General features: G+C 64.7%; 1 protein-coding gene across 1 annotated transcript; it reads left to right on the top strand.

The window, feature by feature from the left end:
* The first annotated feature begins 8639 nt into the window (after positions 1-8639).
* On the top strand, positions 8640-22568 carry FGF1 (fibroblast growth factor 1). Its single transcript, XM_062587735.1, has 4 exons — positions 8640-8751; positions 17900-18089; positions 22117-22220; positions 22380-22568. Exons 2-4 carry the CDS (start codon positions 17921-17923, stop codon positions 22566-22568), a joined length of 462 nt encoding a protein of 153 aa, XP_062443719.1. The 5' UTR covers positions 8640-8751; positions 17900-17920.
* The last annotated feature ends 3556 nt before the right edge of the window (positions 22569-26124 follow it).

Raw genomic sequence — 26124 nt, 5'->3', positions numbered from 1 at the left:
GTGCCTTGGGAGTTATTTCGCACGTAGTGTTCCCGGAGCTGGGGAACCAGGGGTGGTTTGCTTGCCCACACGTGCCCGTCGTGCCGTCTCCCGCGGGTCGCTGCTGCGGCGGGCGCGCGTGGGGCGTCCCACGCCCCCACGCCACGAACGCGAGCTCTGCGCTTGCCTCACCCCGAAGCCCGGCCGAGCCGCGGCGGCCCACCTAACCCGTTCGTACGTACCGCCAAGCTGGGACGCCTGCGTGCACTTACAAATCTGCAGAGCGGCTGCACTGTGCTTCCCGAAGAACCACGGGGAAGCGAGGCTGCGCGCCACGCAGGCAGCTGCAAAGCCGCGAGAACAGAATCAGCCTCGTCAGCGCTGGTTTTCTACAAGCACGTATTTTGTCCCGTCAAGGTCATTCCATGAAACGTCCTCATGCACGTGTACATCTCAGCAAGTTTAGCTCTCAGGGAACGGGTACAGAAAGCAGCTCTACCATCTTACCGCTCAGCAGAAAACTTTATTCATTGCACCGTGTTTTTACCTTCACGGCAGTGTTTACCGAGAACGTGTCCTTGAAGCCGCAGATAAGCCACCGATGACTGGAAGCAGTTTCCTTTACTGTTAAAAATATTAAGTGGCTTGTGAGCGCCTCATTTGCAATCTAACACCAGACGCAGAGCGTCCTGCCGCAGCCTCCTGCCCAGGGGCGGCCGGGAGCTCGGGCTCGGCTCGCTCCAGCTCTGCCCCTGCGCCGCCCGCGGAGCCCCCGTTGCCTTCACAACCCTGAAGACCGACCACAGCTCTGTGTTAATCAGGCCAAAGCCTGATTTCGCTCCTCTCGTGTGTGGTTCCTTTGCCTTCCACTTCGAGTGAGGCAGTGTGGGCGAGCGCGGGGGTCTGTGCCAGCAGGCTGCACGCCTGTTGGTTCACTTGGCTCGCGAGATACACTCCGAAATGGGCCTCCCTTAACATAGAAACGTGCTATTTCTTGTGCACTTAAATACTTGTTTCCTGCTGGGTTGGATTGATTGAACTATACTTTTTACGATACTGTCTGTTAGGTAGGATTTACCATTGTTCCACTGTCCTTTCCCATTGTTTTCATTTTTGTATATTTAATTGTTTTGCTCATTACGCCTTTATTAGTTATGAGGATTTCCTGTGCCTTTCTTTACATAATAAAAATGAAAGCCTCAAAACTTCAAAAGAACAAACCCAGTGGTTTTCAAGATGATTTCAAAATCATACTCATCTTTCGACAGTTTGACGTGGAGGAAGTACAGCAGCAGAATGAATACGGAATATTTTCTAATTATTCAGGAATTCTTCCCCGTGCAAATACATTGATCCAGTCTGGGCTTGCAAGTGTCACGTTTTGTGATTACAGTGCCACAACACGCCCCAGTGAACTGTCCTAGCCTCCGCCGGAGCCGACCCGGGTCACCGAACGTTTCCACCTCAGTCTCGCTTAGCTCTCGTTTGCGTTACTCTTTACCTAGACGCCCCGCGGCGCAGGGCTGGGTTTCCTGCGGGCCGAGCGCTGTTACTGGATGTCGTACGACTTCCTGCGCGCCGCGGGGTGAAGCGCTCGACGCACCACTGTTTTGCAGCGCGGGGAAAAGTCCCTTCTCTGCACTTATTTCTTCATTTGCAAGCGGAGATGCAAAGTGATTTAGCACATCGGGGAAAGACTACGTTGGTAACCAATGCGTTTTTTGGTCCTCAGAAGAGAGGGGCTTGAGGAGGGTGTTTGACATCACCAGGATTTAAAGCGAAGCGCCGAACCCGGGGCGCCCGGCGGTGGGAGCAGAGCAGGGCTGTGCGTGTTGCGCGGCCCTGGGTCACCGCCGGGCTGTACCGAGCTGCTCGGAGAGTCCGTCTGAAATATGGGGGGGGGGGGGGTTGAATGCGTTTGGCAACACCAGAAGACCTCGTGAATGTACACTTCTTGTCAGATTACTCAGGCTCTGCTTCACAGCGACTCCTAATTTTGCTGCTTTCTGGACATAGGCTGTTGAAAATAATTTAGTTAAAAAAAAATGTTTTCCCCGCTTCTTGTGGGAGCTGGTTAGTTCCTCACGCGTGTCGTGACTTCCAGTTTTACTTCTCCGCGGCCGCGTGGCCGAGGGCGCCGCGAGCGTCCGAGGCGGCAGGTCCCGTCCGCGGCCCCCGCTGCCCGGCAGCGCAGCCTGCGAGCTCGCGGGCCGCCCGCGGGCGCCGAGCACCGGGCCGCCCGCGCTCCGCCGCCTGCGCGGCTCGGCGGGCAGCTGCCGCCCGGGCAGCCCTCGCCAGGCAGGAGGAGCCCGCGGCAGCCTGCGCCCATCGGCCGGGGAGGCGATGGCAGGCGGCGGGAGAAACAGCCAGACGCCGGCAAAGACGTCAGGAGAAGAGTGCCCTGAACGCCGAGTTCCCGAAGCCGAGCGCTGCGGTGAGCCGCTGCGAGCTTGTAACGAGCTTCCTCCCTCCGCCGCCGCCCCGCTCACCCGGTCCACCACTCTCAGCAGGCGTGTTGCTGCCCTTCTGGTACCGTTCCTTCCTAGAGGCACCGAGTGTGGCTGCCCTCGCAGTCGCGAGGCCCTCCAGACCGCCACGGAGCAGGTACGCCGCAGGGACCGGCCGCCCGGGAGCCTTCGCCGCGCCGCGCAGGCTAACGAGAACCGCAACGGCCCCGGTGGGAGGAAAGTCTCCTGGGCTTGGCTTTTGGGGAAGGGAAGGCAGCTAGAAAACTACAAAAGCCGCACGCGACTCTCGGAGGAAACAGGAAGGCGATGCTGACGAGCGTGATTACCTTCCGTGAGTTTTATAAACACAGCGAGCTCTGGGAAACGGTGACCCGCTGAAGTGGGGGTAAGAACAAGCGAGACGAAACGCTTCCTGCGCTGCGCTCACCGACAGCGATGCCAGCGGCCGCTACAGTCAGAAACAGAAAAAGAGCAACATGCAGGTAACCTGAATCCAGAGGAGCCTCCTGGACTTTAAATGTTAATTTTCAGTAAGTCTTGGAATACTGGGAAAATTCCAGGCGCTGAGCAGAAAGCGGATGTGCTGATGGGGAGCCCTGGGTAACAACAGGCCTCTCGGCCCGGTGTCGGTCTTGGGAAACTGAGGAAGCGGTTGATATTGGACTTTAACCATGAACTGAAGGAAGGATGCCATCAGCAGGGGACTATGAAGAAGAGACTCTGTCAAGCTACCTTGATGTATTTTTAGATAAATTTTAATTAAGTATTTGATAACAGCAGTACTTTTGAAGAAACAAGCTTCTCTTAGGAATTTGATTTGGAACAAATGCAACATGGTTCATATTAAATGAATAAGAAACTGTCTGATGTTCCCCAAATAAAACTGTAATAGAAGATTCACCATTTGGTTAGTGTATCTCCAGAGGGGTCCGCTGGGAATCAGCTCTTGACTCTAAAGCAGTGCTGAGTGCAAGTAAACAAGATTCGTTTTAATATGTAAGGTCATCTACTAGGAAACAAAGGCGAGAAGCCATTCTTCAGGAGGGGGCACGCTGCCCTGGGAAACAGCGACCGAAAAAGACTGGAGTGATCTGGTGAAAAAGCCGGGACCGAGAGCAATGTGCAAGTCCACAGAAAAGACAAAGTTACTTTGCTCTGTGTCTGGTTTGCAGAACAACTGTTTCTGACAGACATCGGGGTGAATGAGATGATCTTAATGAGAAACAGCCTTCCTGTCTATCTTCAATTCCTTCCTAATCACCCTGGCCGTAACCTTAGGGAGCAGAGGGCTGACCCGCCACCCGCAAGTCGGGAAGGGAGAAAATGGGAGCAAGCAGCCACCCCAGAGCAGCCGAAATCGCTGCGGCACGTCGCTGCTCGCCGGACAGCTGGCAGTTTCCAAATTACTGTGCGTGCCCAGCTACATCCAGCTGCACCCCCGCACTGTGTGCACCCAGCTGTGTCCAGCTGTGCCCCCACTCTGCGCACACCCAGCTGCGCCCCCACTCTGCGCACACCCAGCTGTGCCCAGCTGCACCCCCTGCTCTGCGCACACCCAGCTGTGCCCAGCTGTGCCCCCTGCTCAGCGCACACCCAGCTGCACCCAGCTGTGCTCCCTGCTCTGTGCACACCCAGCTGTGTCCTGCCACCCCCTGCTCCATGCACACCCAGCTGTGCCCCCTGCTCTGTGCACACCCAGCTGTGCCCAGCTGTGCCCCCTGCTCTGTGCACACCCAGCTGCGCCCCCACTCTGCGCACGCCCAGCTGTGCCCAGCTGTGCCCCCTGCTCTGCACACACCCAGCTGTGTCCTGCCACCCCCTGCTCTGCGCACACCCAGCTGTGTCCTGCCACCCCATGCTCTGTGCACACCCAGCTGCGCCCCCACTCTGCGCACACCCAGCTGTGCCCAGCTGCACCCCCTGCTCTGCACACCCAGCTGTGCCCAGCTGTGCCCCCTGCTCAGCGCACACCCAGCTGCACCCAGCTGTGCTCCCTGCTCTGTGCACACCCAGCTGTGTCCTGCCACCCCCTGCTCCGCACACCCAGCTGTGCCCAGCTGTGCCCCCTGCTCTGTGCACACCCAGCTGTGCCCCCTGCTCTGCGCACACCCAGCTGTGCCCAGCTGTGCCCCCTGCTCTGCGCACGCCCAGCTGCGCCCCCCCTCCCCCCCCCGCCGCGCGGCCCCTGCGCGCCCCCTGGCGCAGCGCCGCGGCAGCCGCGCTTCAGCGGCGGGGGGGAGCCGGGGGGGGGCTGCCCGGCTTCGGGCCGCGCTCGGCGGGGCCCCCCCGCCGCTCGCCCCCCGCCCGGCTTCTCCTCTCCCGGCCTGAGCCCGGGCTGCTCCCGCGCTCGGTTCCGCTCGCACGGGCGCTCCGCGCGGTCGGGGCCCCCCCCCGCCCCCCGGCCGCGTTCAGCAGCAGCTCTAACAGGGGCGCTCGTCGCCCACCGCTGCGGCCGCGACCCAGCTAGACTGTGCGCAGGGGCCGGGCAGACCCCCGGCAGCGTCGTACAGCGCCGTCCCGCCGCCCGCTAGACCCGCGCCGCACCCCTCGCGGGATTCCTTACCGCTAAGGGAGCCGCTTCATGGGGAGCAGGAAAGCAAAACCTCACCTCTCAGCTAAAGATGATGGGACCGCCCGGACACGGGCGCGATGCCTCATCTGGGGCGGTGGTTTTTCACTTACCGAGCTCGCGCCCGGGAGAGCCCTTGCTCCGCAAGCCAGCCTGCGCCTCCGCACGCCTCCGGCCCCGCAGGCCGCGCCGCTCGCCCGGCGCACGCTGCAGCGCGCCGCCCGCCCGGCCGCCCGGCCTGCCCCCGACGGCGCGCCCGCCTGGCCCTGCGCGGGCTGGGAAAACCGCCCGTGCCGGCGAGAGCCGCGAGAGCCTGCTCGACGGGCGCGAGCCCCAGGCCACCACCGCCTGCGCCGCCTCCGCGCCGCCGTCGCGGCGGAGAGCTGCGCCCCACGCAGCCCCGCGCAGAGCCCCCGGCACAGGCAGCGCATCGCCCGGCGGCACCGGCACAGCAGCAGCACGGCTGCGCCCGCGGCTGCAGGTGCCAGCGCCGGCCGTGTTGCAACCTCCCCCCGTTTTGTTTTTCCTGCCAGGCCGCTTCTGGGCAGAAGTGGGGCAGGGGAAGGCCTGGCGGTGCCGTGGGCACGCAGACGAGGGCGGCGCAGGGCACCGGCACCGCAGAAGGCTCCGCGGGGCCATGCACCCCTCCCCAAAACCCGCAGCAGCTTCTGCCCCGGGGGCAGGCAGCCCGGCAGGGCCGGAGGTGGGCACAACTGAGTCCTGCTCTTTCACCTGGGCTGGAGTCCAGCCCGAAATAGCAGTCCAAAACCAGGATCACGTGAGAGGACAAAAAATAGCAAGGCGAGTGCTTATCCCTGCTCCCCTGGCCGCCGGGGGTGCGGCGCGGCGCGACGCCCCGCAGCCCCGGGCAGCGCCCCGCGGACGCCGAGCCCTGCCCGGGAGCCGCCGCGCGCCCGCCTGGCTCCGAGGACGCCGTCTTCCCGCGGGCCCCCTCCTGCGCGGGCGCGAGCACAGGAGCACGGGCTGTGCCGGGCGCCCAGGGGCCCGCGCGCGGCCGCTCGCCTCCTGCCTGCACGCTTGCCCTGGGTTTTGCGGTGCCCCAGCTCCCAGCCAGGCTTACGGGCTCGACCGGCTGCGCAGCGCCGCGGGAGCAGTTAGCGTTTTGTTTTCCTCTCGTCAAGCTCTGGAGCAGAAAACTGCAGCAGAAGGGAGGGAAGGGGGATTTTCCATTTCAGCGCCCCGTCCAGGCTGGCCTGGACTGCGTTACGCTTGCTCGGCCATGTCAGCATCGCCGCTCCGAGGGGAACACCGAAACCAAGCCCAAGGACCTGCGGGATCCCGCGGTCCCGTTTTAAACAACAGGCTTGCAGAAAGCCTTGCGCGCAGCGCCTCGGGCGCTGGTTCCCGGCTGGCGGCAGAGGAGCGTCGGGGCAGCGGGCGAACGGCTCGCGGCTCCGCGCTGCAGCATGCGCAGGCTCGGCGGCGCGTGCCTGCCAGGCAGAACGGGGCACCGTTCTGTCGCTTACTGTGCTCCCGAGCAACCCCAAGGACGGTGCTTGGTTTTCGGGGCGCGCTGGCGCGGCCGAGGCCACGGCGGGGGCGGAGGGTTATCCCTGCGGCCGGAGCAGCAGCCGGCGCGCGGACGGGCAACGCCGCAGGCGTCTGCTGCAACGCGGGTGCCAGGCGGCGAGGAGGGCAGAGGGAAGCAAAGCTGCACGCAAATCCCCGAACCCCACCAGCCCGCTTCGCCCCTCCGCGCCGAGAGGGCAGCGCGAGGGCCTGGCGCCCGCGCGGCGCTGCGAGCAGCGGGACTTCGCCCAAAGCCCTTCTTGACGCCGGGACGTGCTGCCCGGCGCCCCAGAGGGCCGCGCTGGCGCGTACCCCTTCGCTCCCCGCTCCTGCGGGGCTGGCTGCTCGCACCAGCAGCAGCTGCCTTTTAGCAGGGCGAGCGAGCCCCAAATGCTAAATCTGGCCAAACGCCTGCAGACCAACGGTGCCAGGTCTCAGCCACGTCGCCAAAACGCCATCGCCATCATGGGGCATCGCAAGAGCGTGAGATAAAATGAGGAGAGGGCTCGAGCCCCGGGGGAAGGGGCGTCCCGCGTCGGCCGGAGCGCGGAGAGCTGGGGGTCGCGCTGGCTCGGCTCGGCTCGGCTCGGCGCAGCGCGGCGCGGCAGCTCGCGCACGGTGAGATGGGCCCGCAGACCAGCAAAAAGGACTTCAGTTCCCTCACATAAGGAAATGGAGCAGCATTTCCTAAAATCCAACATCCTGATAATCCCAGTCCCATTCATCCAGGGGGAATTAAGCCAAATTCAAATCCAGCCTTTCTCGAGATTCCAAAATGTTGGCTTCACCCCGCTCCAACTTCCATTTCTGGCTGAAATGGCAGGAGGAAGTATTGCGCAGCCTTGTTCGAACTAAAAAATCCATTACCAAGATGCCAGGGAGGCCTGGAGACAACCCGCGCTGTGTCGCACGCGTTAAGAGCAATCCAAACCCGGGGCTAACTGTTAGTTGCAGTTAATTGGAATATGTTTTTAACAGAAGTGCTGACCTCAGTGTCCTTTCCGTCAGGCCTGGCTCGCCAAATACGCGGGCTCCGTGTCAGCTGGCAGCAGGAAGGTTTTTGCAGCAAGCCTGAGACGGCACCGGTCAAGCCCCCGGCGAAGCGCGGGGGAGGCCGCGCGAGCCGTACAGCGCGAGCCGTACCCGCGGCTCCTTGTTCGCGGACGCTGCAGCCAGCTCGGACTGTCAGCTCGCAGCCCGTCCTCTCTGCAGCAGGGCTTGCAGCTCGCGCGCGCTCCTGCTTCCTCGCCGAGACGAGCTGCTCCGAGGGCCCTGGCGCTACGACCAGACGGAGCCGGGCTCCTCGCGGGAGGCGCGCTCCTTCGGGGTACGGAGCCGCGTCTCGTCAGGCTTACGGCACGCTCCACGCTGCTTCGGATTTGAGGCCAAACTCTGCCTGCTTGGAGGGGCTGCGGGGCTGTAAAGGCAGCAGTGACCGGTTTCAGCATCCCACGTGCTCGGCATCTGTCTGGGCATCCTGCATCCGCAGCATTGCTCTGGGCATCCCACATCCCAAGCACTTGGGGTTCACCCGCATCCCACGTGCTCGGCATTACTCTGGGCACCCTGCATCCTGCACGCTCAGGGTTTGTGCACATCCCGTGTGCTTGGCACTGCCGTGGGCGTCCCACATGCTGCGCACTCGGCATTACTCTGGGCACCCTGCCTCCTGCACGCTCGGGGCTCGCCCACATCCCCCGCTCAGCGTTTCAGCGCGCGGCCAGGTGAGCCGGCGCGTGCCAGCGGTTGGGGGCTGTCGCTTTGCCCACGAGGGCACCGCAATAGCCGGTGGTTGCACAGAAGGGCACGGACCGCAGAGGTGGGAGCGAAAAAAGACAGCGTAAGCAGCACTGCTTTTCCTCCAGCTCCCCCCCCCCCGCTGCTGCCTCACGGCAGTCCCGTTTCCCTGGCAATGGGCGGCTCAACATAAACAGGAGGCGGCTGGGCCGAGGCCAGCGGTCCGCGCAGCTCGGCCGCCTGCCCTGCGGGACGCGCCGGGCGCGCTGTGCGGGCGCCGCGCGCTGCCCGCCGCCGGCAGGTGACTTTCTCCCGTTGCTTCCAGGCTCCGCAGCGCTAAGGGAGGAGAAGCCCGCGGACGCTCCTCCCGCCGGGCTCCCCCGCGGCGGCGAGCTCCTTTCTCCCCTCCGCACGATCGATCGCCAGCTCAGCCCCGCCGGGGGCAGCTCCCGGAGGACCCTGCGGCGGGTGAGTCGCGGCCGGCGCGCCGGCTGCAGCGCGCGGGGCGGGGGGAGCCGGGGAAGGCGCTATTCGGGGGGAGACGCTGCGATCCCGGCCCGGCGGCGTCCCGGAGGGGCTGCACGCTGCGGGCGCCCGCGCGGCGTCCCGCGGCAGCGCGGCGCGGAGCATCCTTCCCCGCGGCGCCTCGCGCTCCCGCAGCGCGCGGGGGGGACGCAGCCTCCCTGCCTGCAGGGCCCGCGGAAAGCCGGGAGCGCTTTCCTCCAAAGACAGCTACAGGATGTCGGAAATATTTCCCCACCTGGCTTGGCCAAAGCCCCCAAACCTTGCAAATGTCTCTGGACTGCTGCATCCAGGGGGAAAAGGAGGGTGCAGGGAATGGATGTTTCGTATCAATCAGTTAGCAGATTAACGTAACGCTTTTGGCAAAAGACTGAACTGGGATCAGAATACACAAAACATTTTAAAATGCAAAATATAGTTTGGACCATTTTGGAACTTTTTTCCAAATTGGAAATTTGTTTAAAGGACATATTGCTATAAAATGGTTCATTTCTAATGGAAAAAAAATGTTTCCTTAAGAAAAAAAAAAAAAAAAAGTTCTTAAACCTGCTCTAGCCAGAAGCCTGAGCACTACTGCAAAAAATCTCCATCACCTTCAGCTCATGTAGGATTTTGCAAGCTCGGGCTGTGCTGGCGGTCAGCGCAGCCGGCCAGCTGTCACCGCTGCTGCTGGGCTGCCTGTGGCCGGAGGGCCCGGAGCCCACGGCCTTGGGGGAGCTGGGACCCGCCGCCGGGCCGGGGCCGTGCGCGGCGCTGCCGAGGCAACGCTGCTTTCCGAGGAGAGGAGAAGGGAGGTAAAAGTGTGGAATAACAGCAGCAAAGGGATGAGATGGGAAGCGAGGGGAAAGGGATCGGGGGACGTCCCGGAGCCCCGTCACCTTGGGGGATCCCATCGGAGCGCTGCAGGAAAGCTCTGCGCCGGGCCCCGCGCTCTCCCGCACCTGGCCAGCGCCGGCGGGGCGTGCACGGCACCGCGCGGCACGGGTCGCTTGGCCGCCCTGCAGCTCGGCCGGGCCTCTGGATCAACTCTCCTTGGCGGCTCCACCCGGGCCCCGGGGACAGGCTTTCCCTGCCGCGCTGCCCTGGCCCCGGCCTCCTCCCACGGCCGGGCCTCGGCTCTCTCCCGAGCGCAGCAGCTCCTCTCTCTTCTCCTTGTTTTGCTAAAACACACGTGCAAGCCTGCGCGCTCAGGAGGGGGCCCCGGGGCTCGCCGGCGCCCGTCCCTCCCGGGCAGCAGAGCTGGAGCTGGCAGCGTTTCCTCTTACATCTGGCGTCTTTGGGCCAGCCCAGGTAGCAGCTCGAGACGTAGGGGCGCCGGGCGCCGGGCTCCTCCGTCCTGCAGCTGCTGCAGTGCGGGAGCGGACCCAAAGCACCTTCTGAACCATGCTTGCTCTTTCGAAGCCAAGTCAAAGATTAAAAAAAAAAAAAAAAAAAAAAGTGAAAAAATATCCTAAGCAGTTATAAAGGAGCTGTTCTTTTCTTTCCTGGATAACAAAGGTGGGTATTTGGGGAGCAGGAGAGCAGTGATGAGCCCGGAGCCGTGCAGCGCCTGGCGAAATGCTCCCAGACGTGCCCCGCTCGCTCCGTTCAGGCACCGGACCGGGACCGTCTTCCCCGAGCCCAGATTCTGCCGTGGCTCTGGCCGCGGCCGGCGAAGCTCCTCGCGGGCGGCCCCGCGGGACCGGCGCTCCGGCGGCTCCGCGGCGCCGGCAGAGCCGGAGGGCAAGCTGCGCCCGGACCGCCGCGGGGGAGCCGCCGGCGGCTGCGGCAGGAGCCCGGACGGCGTCCGCAGGAGCGGCGGCGGCGGCAGCCCTGCCCCTGGGTTTCCTAAACGCCGCCGGGGGGTAATCGCGCGGCGAGCTGCAGGCGCAGCGGGGCCCTCGGGCGCTTGAGCGGCGCGCGGAGCCCAAGGCCTGGCTGCGCGGGGCTGTTCTGCCAACTCACCACGGAGGTCTCTCCGCAGCGCAAGTTTTGGAAACCAGCTCCGCGGGAGCGGCGGGGGCCACTGCAGTGCCGCGGCCCCTCTGCGCAGCCCCCGCGGGGCCTGAGCCAGCGCCGAGCTCCTCCCTCGGCTCCCCGGCGCGGCAGGCGGTCAAAACGCCTGACACGGCGGTTCTCAGTAACAGCGGCTACGGTTTTGCCATGTTTCCAACATCCGCGTCTCTTGTTTGAAGGCTGTCGCCTTGCGACTCTGTCTGCCGACGGGGAGGAGAGGGCCGGCGGGGGTCCTGGCGGCACGCGGGGCCGGGGGCACCGCGGCGCAGCAGCTGCGGCGGGCGATGCCTGCCGGCGGAGCGGGGCTCGGGAGCAGCGCGACGAGGCCTCCCCGGGCCGGGGGGGACGGCGCCGGGGCGGCTCAGCCTCTGCGCCGGCTCCGCGTTTGGCCCCTCTGGGCTCGCTCCCCGCAGCGGCGGCGGCGCCTTCGCCCCAGGACTCGTGGTTTGGCCGCAGCAGCTGGCCACGCGGCTCGGGCACGACTCGCCGCTTTCCTTCTGGTCCGTTTGGCTCCCTTTGGGGTTTTGCACCCCATTTGCAAGGTCGCAGGACCGGTGCAAGCTAAGCTGCTGCTGCCGGGCCGGGCCACGGCGGCGGGGGCAAGCTTCGCCGGGAAGGGCACGGAGGCGGGCCGGACGGCCGTGCACCTCGCCACGCCGCCGCGTCGGAGCAGGAGCGGGCTCAGGGCAGCATCGGCTGCCGGTTCGCCGCGCCCCGGCACCGGCGCAGGGCCCTCTCGGAGCGGGACGCGGCGGCTGCTCCGCTCGGCGAGCTCGGCTCCGCGCGCCCGCCTCTGCCGGGGCGCCCCGGCCTGGGCGCGAGAGCCTCCTCGCTCGCAGCAGGGATTTATCAGGCTGCATCTTATCTTGGCTGGGAAACGCAAATGCAAAACTACACGAAAGATGCTTAATTTTCAAGGTCCTCGCTTCTTAGCTAAGGTGTCGATTAGAGCCTTAGCGAGCCCGTGGCCGTAAAGGGCGGCAGGGGGTTGCAGTCGTCCCATGCGCCGGCAGCAAGCACAGCGCCCTGCCCTGAGCCCCCTGCTCCCGAGGCACCAGCATGCGGAGGCGCCGGCTCCCCCCGCTACTTTACTCCCGGAGCCAGTGACCCCGTTACCTGCTTGGGGTTTTTGCTGACCCTCTCACTGCTTTTGTCGAGAGGCGGCTTCCAGCTTGCCCTGCTGCGAGAGGGGAACGGGAGCTCGCGCGGAAACGCTCCCGGGACGCTCCGTGCGCTGCGGTGCCGCCCCGCGCGGCTAGGAAAGCGATTATTTATCGGAGGATTTTCCAGAAAACAACCACCAGTAACGCAGGCTTGTGTCGGACTGGTGTTGAGCAAGAGCGTGCATGGGAAGCACAGCTCGAGCCCTGCCCTGGGGCGGCGCGGGGGAAGGCGGCTCGGCACCCGCAGCTGCTGGCACCGCGTTCGCGGCCCGCCGCGGAGCCGCGGGGCTGCCGCAGGGACCCTCCGGCCGGTTTCTCCTCGGACCGAGCAGGACGGGGCAGGACTCCCGAGGCAGATATTTCAGAGCGAGCATAATTAACTCCCTGTGCGTTTTCAGGGCAGTAGATCAGTGCTGAGCTTAGGGCGAGCCCAAAACCGAGGGGTTTCTGTTGGGGACGCCCGCGGCTGCGCCCGCGCTGGGGGCAGCTCGGCGCCCGAACGGCGATACGCCTGCCGACGGCTCCCGGCGACGCCGACCGCGGGCTTTCGGTGGGGCGCAGCGGGCCGGAGGCGCTGCCGGGGCGGACGCGGTCCGGCCCCGGGGCGCGCGGGGCCCTGGGCTGGGCTGCGGGCTGTGCCCTCGGCCCGGCTCCGCCGGCAGAGCCGCCTGCGAGCGGGCGCGCGCTTGCGTCCCCCGTGCCCGCGCGCCCCGGAGCCGGACAGAGCGAAGGGAGGAAATGCCCCCGGGGAAAAGCCTGGACCCGAACCCGCACCCCCTCGCTTGGGCCTGCCCCCCAGGCGCCGCGACGGGCCGGAGCTGCCCGGTGCCGAGCACGCTGCCAGCGTCTGCACAGACTCGTCTTTGTCAGTACGTGCTGCAAATTATTGCCTTAAAAAGAACCGTTCTCTTGCCGGGAAGGGAGGGCGCCAGGGGAGTGGGGAGGGGAGCGGCAGCCACCCACCCGCAGGCTCCTTGCCCTAATCCAGCAATTCCGTCATCCCGTGCTCCGGAGCCCAAAGGTCACCTCCCCCCCCACACACACACATGCTTCAAGGCAATATATCTTCCACTACATCCCCAGCGGCAAAGCAGCTTTTCCGACTCCCTGTCCAGGGTGTTCTTTCCATCCGCAGGGCCCCGGCACCTGGCCTGCGCCGGGAGCCGCCGCTGCAGCCCGGGGCGCGCGGGCCGGCGCGGCCCCCGCGGGCGAGAGCCGCCACCGCCCTGCGGTCCGCCCTCTGCCCCCGGGCACCCTGCCCCGGCGCGGCCGCGGATTTTCAAATGCTGCCTTTAGGGGACGATGAGAAAAGGGACCTGGTAAACTCCTGCCACAGGAGGAGTCACTTTGTCCTTTTCCCGGCCAGGCACCCGGTCACCTTGCCGCCAGGGATAAGCACTCAGTAAGTCGCTGAAGTTTTCTATTCACCCTCCTTTCTGTTCCACCTAAGGAAATCTCACGCGATTTAACTGGAACGACTTTTCAGCTCCTGGCAGAGGGAAGGCGATGGTGACTATAGGCATTAGTTAAATTAATTCCTGCAGGTTTGGTCGCACTTTGCACCACAAATTGCACTTACAAAGGGCATAACCTGACTGAGGAATGTTTCATTAAGCAGCTAATCCTATTGCTAGAGATAAAAATCAGTAGCTTACCATAAACCCTGGTTAGAAAGACCCCAGCGCTTTGCGCCGACATGCACAAAGTGACCTGTTACGTACTTGCCGTGTGCTCGCCCTCGTCGTGCATTAGCTGCCCTAAGAGGCTGCAGTCCCAGGCAGTGCCGGCGCCGGCCCCGCTGCGAAGCCCAGCTGCAGACTTTGCCCGCCCCGTGCAGGTTCGCGCCCTTCCCTGGAGCTCGGCAGACCTTTCCCAGCACTGAGGACACGCGGTAAATCCACCGCGAGCAGAGTTAAGGGGATTGAGCCAGGAGCAAAGGTCTCCGGCAGCAGCAGCAGGAGCCCGAGCCGGCAATAAGCCGAGTAAGGCGAGCCCGGCCGGCTCCTGCGGAGGGGAACCTGTCCCGGAGCGAGCAGTGTTACCAGCCGGGTGTCCCCGGCTCCAGAGACGGCCTCTCCCGGGACACGCAGCCCCAAGAGAGCAACCCACCTGGGAAAGGTTTTTATTCTCCAAGCAAACAGAAAAAAAAGAGACTTGTCCAGCTGCCTGGGCTGCAATACCAGACCTGATTTTCACAAGAATATTCAGGGCCAAAAGCAAGCAGATCCTTGGCGGGTCTGCTAGCACTGACATGCAGAGGTGCCGCAGAGGCGGCACGTGGCCTGGACGCGGATTACAGACAGACAGACAGACAGACACACGCGACACCCCCGTAGGCTGATGATGACAGCTGCCAACTGCACCGTCACCTTGGTGCAATGCATAAGGCAACCAGGGCGTTGGGAAACGCCTGGCTGCTCCCTAGTCCTTCCTGCATCCAGCCTGATCCTTCTTTCCTAGGTGAGGAAATCTGTCCCAACAACGGATTTTTAAACTTTATAATGCATAAAATTCCTGTTTATCCAAGAGATTTCTGCTCTGCATGCTCAGACAGTTCTCAGGTCTCTTCCTCACCGCTGCAATTCCCCAAAGCCGTAACTTGGGGGAAGCGCGGAGCACTTGAGGAATCATCGGGACACACAGCGCGTGGCAGAGAGCCAGAGCCTAAACACTTTTGAAATATTTCACCTGTTGTAACAGCTTTCCAGTCTCGTAGGTAGCATCAAAACTCCCTGGGAAGTGACTGTGCCACCCGGTCGCCTGCAGGCAGAAGCGGGGAAGGGGAGCGAGCCTGACCGCAGCGGGGTTACGTGCGCTGGCTCCTGCAGCGTTCCTGTTGCAAGGGAGAGAAGAGCCCTTTCGACGGCGAAACCAACTGCAGCGCTTCCGCTGAACTCGGTAGGGGCTAGTTCGGGAGGTGCTGGCCTCATCACGAGAGCTCTGACGAAACCTTGAGGAAAACCCTGCAATAGCTGTGTCTCTTTTTTGGAGCTTGCTGCCTGCTCTTTGGGTGATGAGCTAGAAGACAGCTGTTACTAGCTGCAGTTACTTGCACCAGCGCGCCCAGCCCGGTGCGGAAGCTGCGCTCGGCGCACGCTATCCAGCGTGTTTCTCCCCAGCCCTTTCTCACGGGCCGTGCCTGGGGCCAAGGGCCGTTTTCAGGTTCTTGGGCCTTGCTGCGAGCCGTGGCTGGCGGCGGGGCCGCGTGCGAGCCGGTCTCTTGCGGGCAGCGGCCAGGCATTTTGCACCTAGCGAAGCAACCGGGCTCGGCTCGGCGGCGCCGTGCAGAGCGCAAGGAGGGCCGGGGAGCGGACACCGGGCCGCTCTCGCAGCGGGCTGCGACGGGGCCCCCGGGCGCTGCCGGCGCAGAGCCGCTGACAGCCCGTCCGCACGCGAACCCGCAACGCAGGCGCGCCAAGCCCTCGCGGACCGTAGCAGCCCCCGCGCCGCCGAAGCCTCCTCCGCGCCGTCTCTGTGGAGCGCGCAAAGGAGCGAACGGGACTTTGTGCCCAGCAAAGCCTGTGCTGGTTTTAAAATGGGAACCGGCAAGGGCCCCCCGTGTTTTCCATTGCCCGCAGCGCGCCGCCCGCGCGCGCCTCGGCTCGTCGCTCCCGGCCGCCTTCGGCAGCTTGCGGGTCCTCCGGTTTGATAGGATTTGGGTACAGCCGACGATCTTGGTTCAGCTTGCCGGGTCTTTAGTTTAGGAAGCGAATTTGGGCTCCCTTGGCGGCCCCGCAGGCAGGATGGGGGTGCCGGGGCTGGAGCCCGGGGGGAGGCGGCGGCGGAGGGCGGCAGCGTGGCGCTGCCGGGGCCCGGCCCGGAGCCGAGGGCACCGGCCGCCCGGCCCGGCCGCCCGCCGCGTCCTCGCCCCGGGCAGCTCATCGGCACGGCGACGGTCTTCGGCCACTTTCCGCCGCAGACTCCTGCGTCGCGGGAGGCTCTTCCCAAGCGGCTCCTGCCTTGAACCCGTAAACCCCGCGCACGGGCCGGGTGCGTTTACTCAGCAGGCAGCTGATCCGGATTTAACGGTGAATCCAGCCCATCTGAAAGAGAGTCACCAAACCGGGAAGTTACCTAAACAACGTGGCACAGGAAAAGCCCCAAAGCGAACAAGAGCGTTGCGCGGGGCGGGAGGAGAGGGGAGCTCCCGAACACCGAGAGCCGCTGCCCCGCGACGCTCGCGGCCCGGCACCCTGCGGGGAGCTTTCTCTTCCCCTTTGAGCTACCTAATCATTTTGTTGGACTTCTGCTCAAAAAAAATAAGGCTTTTTATGTTGTCCTTGGTTCAGGTTCTCTCACTCTTGCTTTTTCGCTCCCACAAAACCTAACTCGTTCTTGCCATAAAAATATGGGAAAAGCAACTGTGTTTAGCAAAGAGAGACAAAGCGAGTGGAAAACAGTGTTCATTCGGCTTCTCCTCCAGAGTCCAAGGCAGCTGGCGAGCCCTGAACGCCTGCTAAAAATAGGCAAAAAAAAAAAAAAAAAAAAAAACTTAAAGGAAAAACATGAAAATGAAGAAACAATCCCCAAATTTCCAACATAGCTGTTCTGTTACAGCTATCCACGGATGCTCTCGAATGTCCAGACATTCAAGCAAATAGCTGAGGCACCCGGCTGCAGCTGCCTTCGGCTGTGCCGACGTTTTCCGAGCTCTCGGCTCGGGGGCTTGTTCCGCTCCCGCAGCCACCAGCCCGGCAGGTTTTGGAGCACCTTGCACGCTCTGATCAACGTTTCAGAAAAGCTTTCGTTCGGTAACCAACGTGATGCCCCAAAGCTTTGCATGCCCCGCCGGAGGATGCGGAGGGGTTTGCTCAGGAAAGCCGGGCAGGCGGCGGCACGAACGGCCCCAGCGCTCCGAGGGGACCGTGGCTCCTCGACAGGAGAGCAAGTCTGGGCAACGCACCAGAGCAGAGCTCTGGGAAAGAGCCCGTCCGAGCCGCCGGGCGCTCCCGCTGAGGCAGGTTTCGCAGCTGGACTCGCGCAGCCCGCGGCCGGATGCCCGCCAGGATGCCGGCCGCGCCGCCCCCGGCAAGCGCGGAGGCGGCCGTGAAAGCAGGTGCGGGGCAGGGTTGCAGTCCTTAGCACCTCCCAGGTCACTCTCCTGGGTGCCAACACCCACACAATAGTACGAGCTCCACCCTAATGCCAAAAAGATGGGTTTTATAATGCATAAAGGATATAAAGATGCATAAACAATTAATGTATGTTATTTCCCATAATATAACTAGGGGGGGAAATGACATTTAAAGTCATTTCCCATATCTAGATATGCATTATGCCCTGTCTTTTTCTACTCATAATCCTGCTTCTCTATAAGTACTAAGGAACGTGGTATACGAAAGACAGCAGCCAAAGATGCGGCTTTCGACTGTGACCATTTTTGCTGAGTCTTGCAAGGGTGCACAGGCATGCTATAAGCTAGAGGCAGCAATGCCTTATTTCATACGCTATTGCGCAGTGTTTGGGTCAATCTCCTGCTTAACAGTAACCCGAATTACAGTCAAACCAGTGCCCAGGTGGTGAAAGCTCCTCTCCCCCTTGCTATCTCCCACAATATCTACATTTTGCTGTGAAATGTGTACCCGCCTTGTCCGGGCAGATGCCAAGCTATGAAGTAACGTTTGCTACCTGGCGTGCAGTGCGTGCGCAAGCCGTGCCTCAAGGTCGTTACGGGCAGGGAGGCATTGCCCTGAGCGTCCTGCCTCCTGCGGCTTTCCACCGGCCCTGGGTGGTTTGCAAGCTTTTTTTATTTTTTTTTTTTTGGGGGGGGGGTGTATAATTTTAGCCTGTGCGTCAGTAGAGAGCAGAAAGAAAACAGGATTTTAATTCGATAAAATTAAAAGTCTCCGCAGCCGGACTGCAACCAATGAGCGCGCGGCCGGGCGCCGCTGCCCGGCGGGCGCGCGAACCGCCCTGAGCTGCCCGCTCTCTCGCAGCCTGCAAGCCCTGCCGCCGCCATGGCCGAGGGGGAGATCACCACCTTCGCCGCCCTGACCGAAAAGTTCGACCTGCCCCCGGGGAACTACAAGAAGCCCAAGCTGCTGTACTGCAGCAACGGCGGCCACTTCCTGCGGCTGCGCCCCGACGGCCAGGTGGACGGCACCAGGGACCGCGGCGACCAGCACAGTAAGCGCGCCGGGCTCGGGTCGCGGCTGCGCGCGCCGGGCAGCGCCCTGCCCGCCGGCTGGCTTTCCGCCCGGGAAGGGGGTGGCGAGGGGCCGCCCGCTCTGCGCCAGCCCCTCGTCTCTCCCGAGCAGGGTGCGGCACCGGCGAGCTCGGAGCAGGGAGGCAGATCCCGGAGGGAGCCGGTATGCACGCCGGTTCTCGCCTGCAGGTGCATTAAATATGAAACCGGTCGTTAAAGCAACCCCGGGCAGCCAGGCAGGTCGCGGCGGAGCAGCGCCGAGCGCTAATTGCAGCCTGGCCAGCGCACGCCCCAGCCGGCCCCGGGGGAAGAGGCTTAGCCGGGGCCGCGCGTCCCACGCGCTGCACGCAGCTGTGCGGCGTCCTCGCGCTTCCTCCCGCTTCGAAGGCTCTGCACAATGCTGGGATTGTGCCGAAAAAACCTTTCCCTGCAAAAATAACCTTTCCCTGCAGAAATATAACCTTTCCGTGCAGAAATAACCTTTCCCAGCAGCGCGCTACAGCTGTGCCTCTCCGTGCATGACAGCATCTGCCGGTGTGGGAGGAGGGCCTGTGCGTGCAGGACACGTTTCATCCCTGCGTTTTGCACACAGCGTACTCTGGTCTTCGGGTGGTTCTCTTTCCCCTTAAGTAGCAAGATAAATTCCTGCGGGATGCAAAAGTCTAGTAGTAGCAAGACTCAGCCAAAAGACAGCTAAGCAACTTTGTGATTTACAGTTTAAACCCACGGCCGCTTTAGCATTCCTGTTTTTTTCTGAAGACAAGTAGGGCTTGTTGAGCTCTGCACCACTTACAACAGGCTCCACGTGCTTCTGCTGGGGCAAAGGTGCTGGGGATGAGCAGAGCTCCGGCGTGTGGCCGATCACCCCTCCTGGGACACCTGCCCCCCCCGCCCGTGCGCACAGCCCCATGCCTTTCCAGCAGCACCTTTCCTCTCCAAAAGTAGCTTTAAAAGCCTCCTTGAGGGCTGCAGGACCCTTGATCCGAAACACGGCTTTGGCCTGGAGCAGGTCCGTGGCGGGCGCTCCGCGGGAACCAGGCTGCACCGCGGGACCGGTCCCGGGGGAAGGCTCCCCGGTTCCCAGGAGCCAGCGGCCGCAGAGCCCTGGGCTGCCGGGGACAGTCGTCCACGTCCTGCAAGGCCCCAGCACGCCCTAAGCGCGGTGCTTCACCCTGGGATCACCTCGCCTGGGATCGGCTCCCGGGAAGCGCTCTTCCCTCCGGCGCTCCCACGGCCACGCTGCGGCTGCGGGGCGAGCAAGCCCTGCCTGAAGGCTGAATCTGCAGCTGTAAATTGTTTGCAGTCCTTTAGCAAAGCTTGTTACCGCTACGAAGCTGCCTTTCCCCTCTCTCTGTTAATTTTCTCCTCTTTTTTAAAAAGCAACCTTCATATTTCTAAGAAAAGGCGGATGTTCTGCAGTTCTCCCTGGTGCCGCGATGCTTTCACCGATCACATGGGATTTGAGTGTTGTGCCGTATTCAGCCAGGGATTGATCATGCCTTTGTACTATTTTTCCTAATTTTTTAAAATTTGTGATTAGAGCTTGTTTTGCATTTACCTGGCTTTGGTCTTCTGAACAGCTCCATGTCTGAGCAAAATGACTCTTTGCTTACGAATCTCACAGAGCACGTGCTCCTGCAGCTTCCACCCGTGCTACGGCCTCTTTCCTCGCCTCTTCCGAACTCTTAGCTCTCTGTTCGCGTTGCCGTTCTCCACTGCAGGGACAAACACAGACTACTCGGAGTTTGCTCCGGGCTGGTCTGCGCCAGACAGACCTTCGGCGCACCGAAGTGTCGCTGCTCAGAGCAGACATTAACGGCTCCGCGTAGAGCACGGATGAGCAGCAGAAGGCTCTTCCCACCCCCCGGCCTGCCCTGGTGTCACGCTGCTCCCCCCCCGCGGAGGCAGCGCGTTGCTGGAGGCAGCCTGCTGCCGGACACGCCGGCGAACCCCCTACGACTGCTCCTGTCGCCGCTTTGCAGCTCTCCGCCCTCCGTGTTCGACGCCGCCGTTCCAAAGTGCTGCAGAAGACCTGGCGCGGGGCAAACGCAAGCGCTCCTCCCCCCCCCCCCCCCCGAGAGGAGTAAAGCAACCCCGGGTCCCGGGAGCGGAGGGAGACGGCTTCGCCTCCGCGATGCCCCGCTTCGGAGGCGCTCTGTCGACCGCCGGCGCGGCCCCTTCCCGCGCTGCGTGCACGCCGCAGCCCGCGCGTTTCCCGGCACCTGCTGCGCCCCGCTCTCCTTAGGAGGAGGGCTTGGGAGCAGCCCGGTGTGCGTCGCAGCTTGTAAGAGGAGTGCTTTTACCCTTGAAACCACAGGCGTACGTGTGGTTTTCTCCCCGGCCAAACTTAACCTTCCTTTGCGGTGGTGTTGTCGAAGGAGAGGCGGCTCAGAGCCGAGCCACGAGGGCCGTTCGCTCGCCCGCGCGGGGGAAGATGAGCTCAGGCCGAGTAAACACGGCCGAGGGCAGGCGGCGGCCGGCCGAGTATAGCCGGGGCACGGCCGCGGCGGCGAGCGGGCGCCTCTCCCCACGGCGCGCCCACGCACCCGGGATCCCACCTTTTCCCTCCAGCTGGCTCCCCGGGCCGCACAGAGCCGCCAGACTGGGTGGGACAGCTCGGCTCGCTGCAGGCCCCCGCGGTCCGGGCCTCGGCCAGCACCTTCCCCGCGATGCCGCGGGCCCAGCTTCCACCACGAGGCGGGAGGAAGCCTCGCCGAAGGCCTCCGACCGCCGCGGACAAACCCCCTGCTCGGTCCCACGAACACGCCTTCGTCCGGCCTTGCTTTCTCCGCTTCGTCCCGTTACTCATGGGGGGAAGCATCTGGGCACGACTTTGAAATCGCGAGGGGTCCCGCAGGGATGCTCAGCCGCCCCTCGACCCCCACTGCCTGGCCGGAGCACTTCGCCCCTCTGCCAGGACCGTAGCTCCTCTCCCGGCTCCCGGTTTCCCCGGTTTCCCCAGCTTCCGCTCCCCTCGGCTGCGTCCCGGGCCCGCGGCGCCCGGCCGAGGCGCAGCAGGCTGGCGGAGGTGTCGCCCGCTCCCACCCCGTCGCCAGCGCGATTTGCTGCCTACCCATCGTGCGCGGAGCACAGAGCGCCAGAAACGAAGACCCGGAGCCGCAGCAGCAGGTACGTGCCAGGGCCAGGGGCTTCCGCCGTGCCAGCGGCAATGCCGTCCTTCTCCCGGTCCGCACGAGGATTTAAGGCGCAGAGCGGAGCAAGGCAGGCTTTGCACCGAGGACGTCCTTCACGCTCAGCGACAGCGGCGCAGACGCCCCGTGGCCGGTTACAAACCTGCGCGGTACGAGCGCGGGGGGCGGCCGGCTGGAGGCAGTCGGCAGTAGCGCCGACTTTGCGAGCCCCTTCCGAGCAAAACCGCGGCTCGCCGCCCGCGCGCCCGTCCAGGCAGGGGAAACGGGACCGCAGGAAGCGTGAGCGCGCCCGCGCCCCCGGCGACGCCACCGCGGCCCCACGGCCACCTCCGCTGGCCGTTCCGGGTCTCGTTTTAGCGTCCGTCTCCGGCTCTTCGCGCCACGGCTGCTGCCAAACCGGAGCAACGCGAGACGCGCCTCGCCGATGCCCCCGGGAGATATCTTCTGTTTCTCCGGTTGCAAGTGGAACCGGCCCCGGCGGCTGCGTCCCTGGTCTGCGTCTCAAATTGCTTTTTGCTACGCGGCCCCTGAAGCGTCTTGCCAAAACCACACGAGAAGCGCGTGCCCGAGAGCCAGAATTGCGCGGCAGTGCCCCGCGCCGGCGCCCCGAGCGGCGGACTGCCCCCCCTTGACGGCAAGCGAGGAAAAGCTTCGTCCGTGGATCCTGAAACGCGGCTGGGGGCTCCTCGGACGGAGCGGGCGCCGGGGCCGCGTTCACGTGCTGTGCCGCCTCTCGCAGGCTCTCGCCTGCAGGGCTCCGGAGTAAAAATACCTGCTAACGCGCCCAGCACGACAACATCGTTGTTGTTGCTGGTTTTCTCTCTTATTTTCCTCTTATTTTTGTTTTTGCTTCCAGTTCGGCTGCAGCTGAGCGCGGCGAGCGTGGGCGAGGTGTACATCAAGAGCACCAAGTCGGGGCGGTACCTGGCCATGGACGCCCAGGGCCTTTTGTACGGGTCGGTGAGTAGGAGGGCGGCGCGGGCTTTATTTTGAGGGGGGGAAGGGGGGAGCAAATAGCTGATCGAGTAACGGCCCTCAGCGCCCCGCCTCGAATCGAGGCGCCCGGCGAAGGGGCGCCGGGCGCCTCTCACCGCCCTCGCCGGGCTCTTCCCCCCGCAGCAGCTGCCCGGCGACGAGTGCCTCTTCCTCGAGCGCCTGGAGGAGAACCACTACAACACCTACGTCTCCAAGAAGCACGCCGACAAGCGCTGGTTCGTCGGCCTGAAGAAGGACGGGAGCAGCAAAGCGGGGCCGCGCACGCACGGCGGCCAGAAGGCCATCCTCTTCCTGCCGCTGCCCGCCGAGTAGGCGCGGGGCGGGCGCCGCGGGAGAGCCCCCCGCGCCCGCGCGGCCGAGCCCCCCGCGCCCGCCGAACGCCCGGCTGGCGGCTTCGCAGCGCCTTACCGCCTCCGGCCGAGCGCGCGGCGGCCCGAGCCCGCAGGGCCCGGCCTCCTGCCTGCCTCACAGCGTTAGCATCGCTGCGTTTCCCGCTGCCCCATGTTATTGTGTTATTTATTAAGTACCGCTGTCCGCTCTGCAGCGTGCCCCCGAGCAGCCGCGGGCAGCCGGAGCGCCCGGGCGGGAGGCGAGAGCTGCGCGGCGCCGGGCACGCCGCCGCGGCGCTTCCCGGCACGCGGCAAGCCCCGAGCTTTGCTTTTAGCGCGGCCCTTTCGGCGACACCGCCCCAAAGGGCCCCGCGGGACGAGGCTCCCTCCGCGGCGCCCGGGAAGGCGCTCGGTCGCGGGGGAGCGCCCGCGCTGGGCCGACGCTGTAAATAAAACACACCGGCATAGCGGCACGACAATAAAGTCTGATGTGCAGTAGTGCCACAGTTAATTGGCGAAGCTTCGGTGAAAATGCCCAATTCACTCTGAGGCTGCGGCGCCCGGCCCCCAGCGGGACGCGCTGCAGCCGGCCACGCGGACGAAAGCCGGGAAAGCCGGGATTTGCTATAGCTCGGATGCCCAAACCTTTCTTCTAACAAGCACCGCCGTTCGGAGCGCTCCCGCCTGCCGGCGCTCGGCTTTCCTTATTCAACGGCAAAGCGGGGGAAAAGGGCGTTTAGCTACATAAATGCGGTTAAATTGTTGAAAGAATAATTCCAGGTCAGCTGTGAAGCGCTCCGCTTCGTATCCGAAAAGATGGTTTTATTTTGCCTTTATTCTTGTGCAATAAGTCCCTGGAAACCGCAGACGCGCCCGTCTGGCGGGAGCGTCGCAGCCGCGCAGCCGCCCGCCGCGGACGTCAAAGCGCCGTGCCACGAGGCGAGCCGCTCGGCGCGCTGCCGCCGGGCAGCGCCTGTAACGCCTCCGTACAAAACCTTCTGAAGGGCGAAAGCAAACAGATCTCCTGCAGACGCAGCGCTGGAGCCGGCTCCCGGCTCCCTCGGCGCGCTGGGCCGCGGCCGCCTCCGCCGCCGGCCACGAGCCCGGACGTTTTAAGCGCACGCTGCTCCTTCCGCAGCGCCGCGGGGACCCTCCCGGCACCCTCTGGGCCGGCAGTTTCCGGCCAAGAAGGCACATCCGTATTCTAGGTACCAATTAAAACACTTCGGTTAAAAGAAAGAAGGAAATAACGCTTGCAAAAACCTGCGCAGCGCGGGTAACGTCCTTTCCCCCCCCAAAGCAAACGCACGAGCAGAGTATCTCGGGGGGGTTCAACATCGCCAGGTCGGGAGCGGTCGGGAGCAGGCGTCCCAGATTTAGGAAAGTCGCTGCGCGTGAAGGTCCTTCGCAAGCGGCGCCGCGGGCGCGCTCCGAGAGCGCTTCCGACGGGGAGCACGGCCGGGCCGGCGCGGCCGCCGCGCACGCCTGGCCACGTCCCGAAGGACGGAGGGGTCAGGCGCGTAATTAGATTTACAGCGGCTGGACCTGCCGCCGGGACGCGGCACAGCGGCGGCGGGCGGACGAGCCGCCGGACGCGCCCGGAGCCGCGGGGCCGGCGAGCGCGGCGCTTACCCCGCTCCCAGCGCTGGAGCTCGGCGTCGCCCAGCACGGGCAGGACGGGGGGGTTTGCACGGGGGGGGTTCGCATGGGGGGCGGTTCGCACGGGGAGGGTCACACAGGGGGGTTCACATGGGGGGGTTCGCACGGGGAGGTTTGCATGAGGGGGGTTTGCACAGGGGGGTTCACACAGGAAGGGTCGCACGGGGAGGGTCGCACAGGGGGGTTCACACGGGGGGGGTTCGCATGGGGGGTTGCATGGGGGGGGTTCGCACGGGGGGGTTACACAGGGGGGTTCGCATGGGGGGGTTGCACAGGGGGGTTTGCATGGGGGGGTTCGCACGGAGAGGGTCGCACGGGGAGGGTTGCACAGAGGGGTTCGCACGGGGAGGGTCGCACGGGGAGGGTCGCAAGGGGAGGGTTGCATGGGGGGGTTCACACAGGGGGGTTTGCATGAGGGGGGTTTGCACAGGGGGGTTCACATGGGGAGGGTCGCACAGGGGGTTCACACGGGGGGGTTCGCACGGGGGGGTTACACAGGGGGGTTCACACAGGGGGGGTTGCACGGGGGGTTTGCATGGGGGGGGTTCGCATGTGGGGGTTGCACAGGGGGTTTTGCACGGGGGCGTTTGCACGGGGGGTTTGCACGGCGGGGGTCGCACGGGGGGTTTGCACGGGGGGGTTGCACGGGGGAGGTTTGCACGGGGGGGGGGGTCGCACAAGGAGGCTCACACTGGAAGGTCGCGTTGGCTTCGCCCCCTCCAACCTTCCCGCAGCGCTGGGAAGCTCCCGCCCGCCCGGGTGCCCCGTCGCGGTTCGGCGCCCGCGGCTGCCACCCCGCAGGCCGCTCCGCTGGGACGGCCCGGCCCGGCCCGGCTCGCGCAGCCAGGCCCGTCGGCACCCGAGCCAGCCTGCGGGGCGCCGAGGCGGAGCCGCCTCCGCGTGGCCCGCGCCGTGCCGTGCCACGCCACGCCGTGCCGTGCCATACCGCTCCGCGCCGTGCTGTGCCGCACCACACCATACTGTGCCATGCCGCGCCGTGCCATGTCGTGCTGTGCCGTGCCATGCCATGCCGTGCCGTGCCGTGCCAGGCACTCTCGCACCCAGGAGGAGCTCCCTAGGAGCACACGGCGCCAGCACCTGTCCCGTCCCGTCCCGTCCCATCCCGCGGGAGCGCTGCCCCTTCGGGAGGACGTTCCCTCTCGGCGTGCAGGACAGCCTGGCCCGAGCGGTTTGCAGCAAAACATTTCACCCTAAAGAGCGGGGCCGGGGCCGACGCTGCCCCAGCCCAAGTGCCAGCGCTGGAAACCCCATTTAAAGCAAATTCGGAAGCGGCCCCAGCGCCAGGGTGCCGCGGGGCGGGAAGGGCGCTGCTAACCCGGCGCGGCTGGGGAAGGAGATCGCGGGCGCCGGCGAGCGGGATGCTGCTGCCCTAAGCTGCGGGGCGCCGCGGGGCTCAGCCCCTGCCGCCTCCCCGCGGAGGGGATCCGCTCGAGGCTGCGGGAGCCGCAGGAGGAAGCCGGCCCCGTTTAAGGGCCCCGCGGTCGCCCTGCCCAGGGCGACGCACGCGGCCGAGGGCCGCCCGGGCCGCCCCCCCTTTGCAGGGCCTGCACGGGCCGCGTCGGAAAGGGCCGTCCGGCTTAGGGGTCCCGCGTTCGGCTTCTGTTGTTAGCGGCTGCTCATTTTCTGCCGGTGAGCTCGCCTCATCCGCCCCGTTCCCGGTGCACGTGAACCATCCGAGCGCGAGCAATCACCTGCCCGGGTTTTCCTGGGAGAGACCATATGGATCCAACCCCTCCCTGCAGCAACTTCCCTGCCTTCGGGGCATTTGCACGAGGGAAGCACTGATGCACCTGCTCCCGGGGCAGGTGCCGGCGTCGCGCGCGGGTGCCGCTTTGCGGGGGCTCCCTGGCGCGGGGGCG

Source organism: Rhea pennata, chromosome 14, assembly GCF_028389875.1.
Source record: "Rhea pennata isolate bPtePen1 chromosome 14, bPtePen1.pri, whole genome shotgun sequence".
NCBI classification, from domain to species: domain Eukaryota; kingdom Metazoa; phylum Chordata; class Aves; order Rheiformes; family Rheidae; genus Rhea; species Rhea pennata.
The sequence above is the reverse complement of the archived record's forward strand: the minus strand, read 5'-3'. Positions and strand labels throughout refer to the sequence as shown.

Coding starts and splice junctions, on each gene's coding strand:
- FGF1 (XM_062587735.1), top strand. CDS start 17,921: ATGGCCGAGGGGGAGATCACCACCTTCGCCGCCCTGACCGAAAAGTTC. Junction 18,090..22,116: donor GGACCGCGGCGACCAGCACA/GTAAGCGCGCCG, acceptor TTTTGCTTCCAG/TTCGGCTGCAGCTGAGCGCG. Junction 22,221..22,379: donor AGGGCCTTTTGTACGGGTCG/GTGAGTAGGAGG, acceptor TTCCCCCCGCAG/CAGCTGCCCGGCGACGAGTG.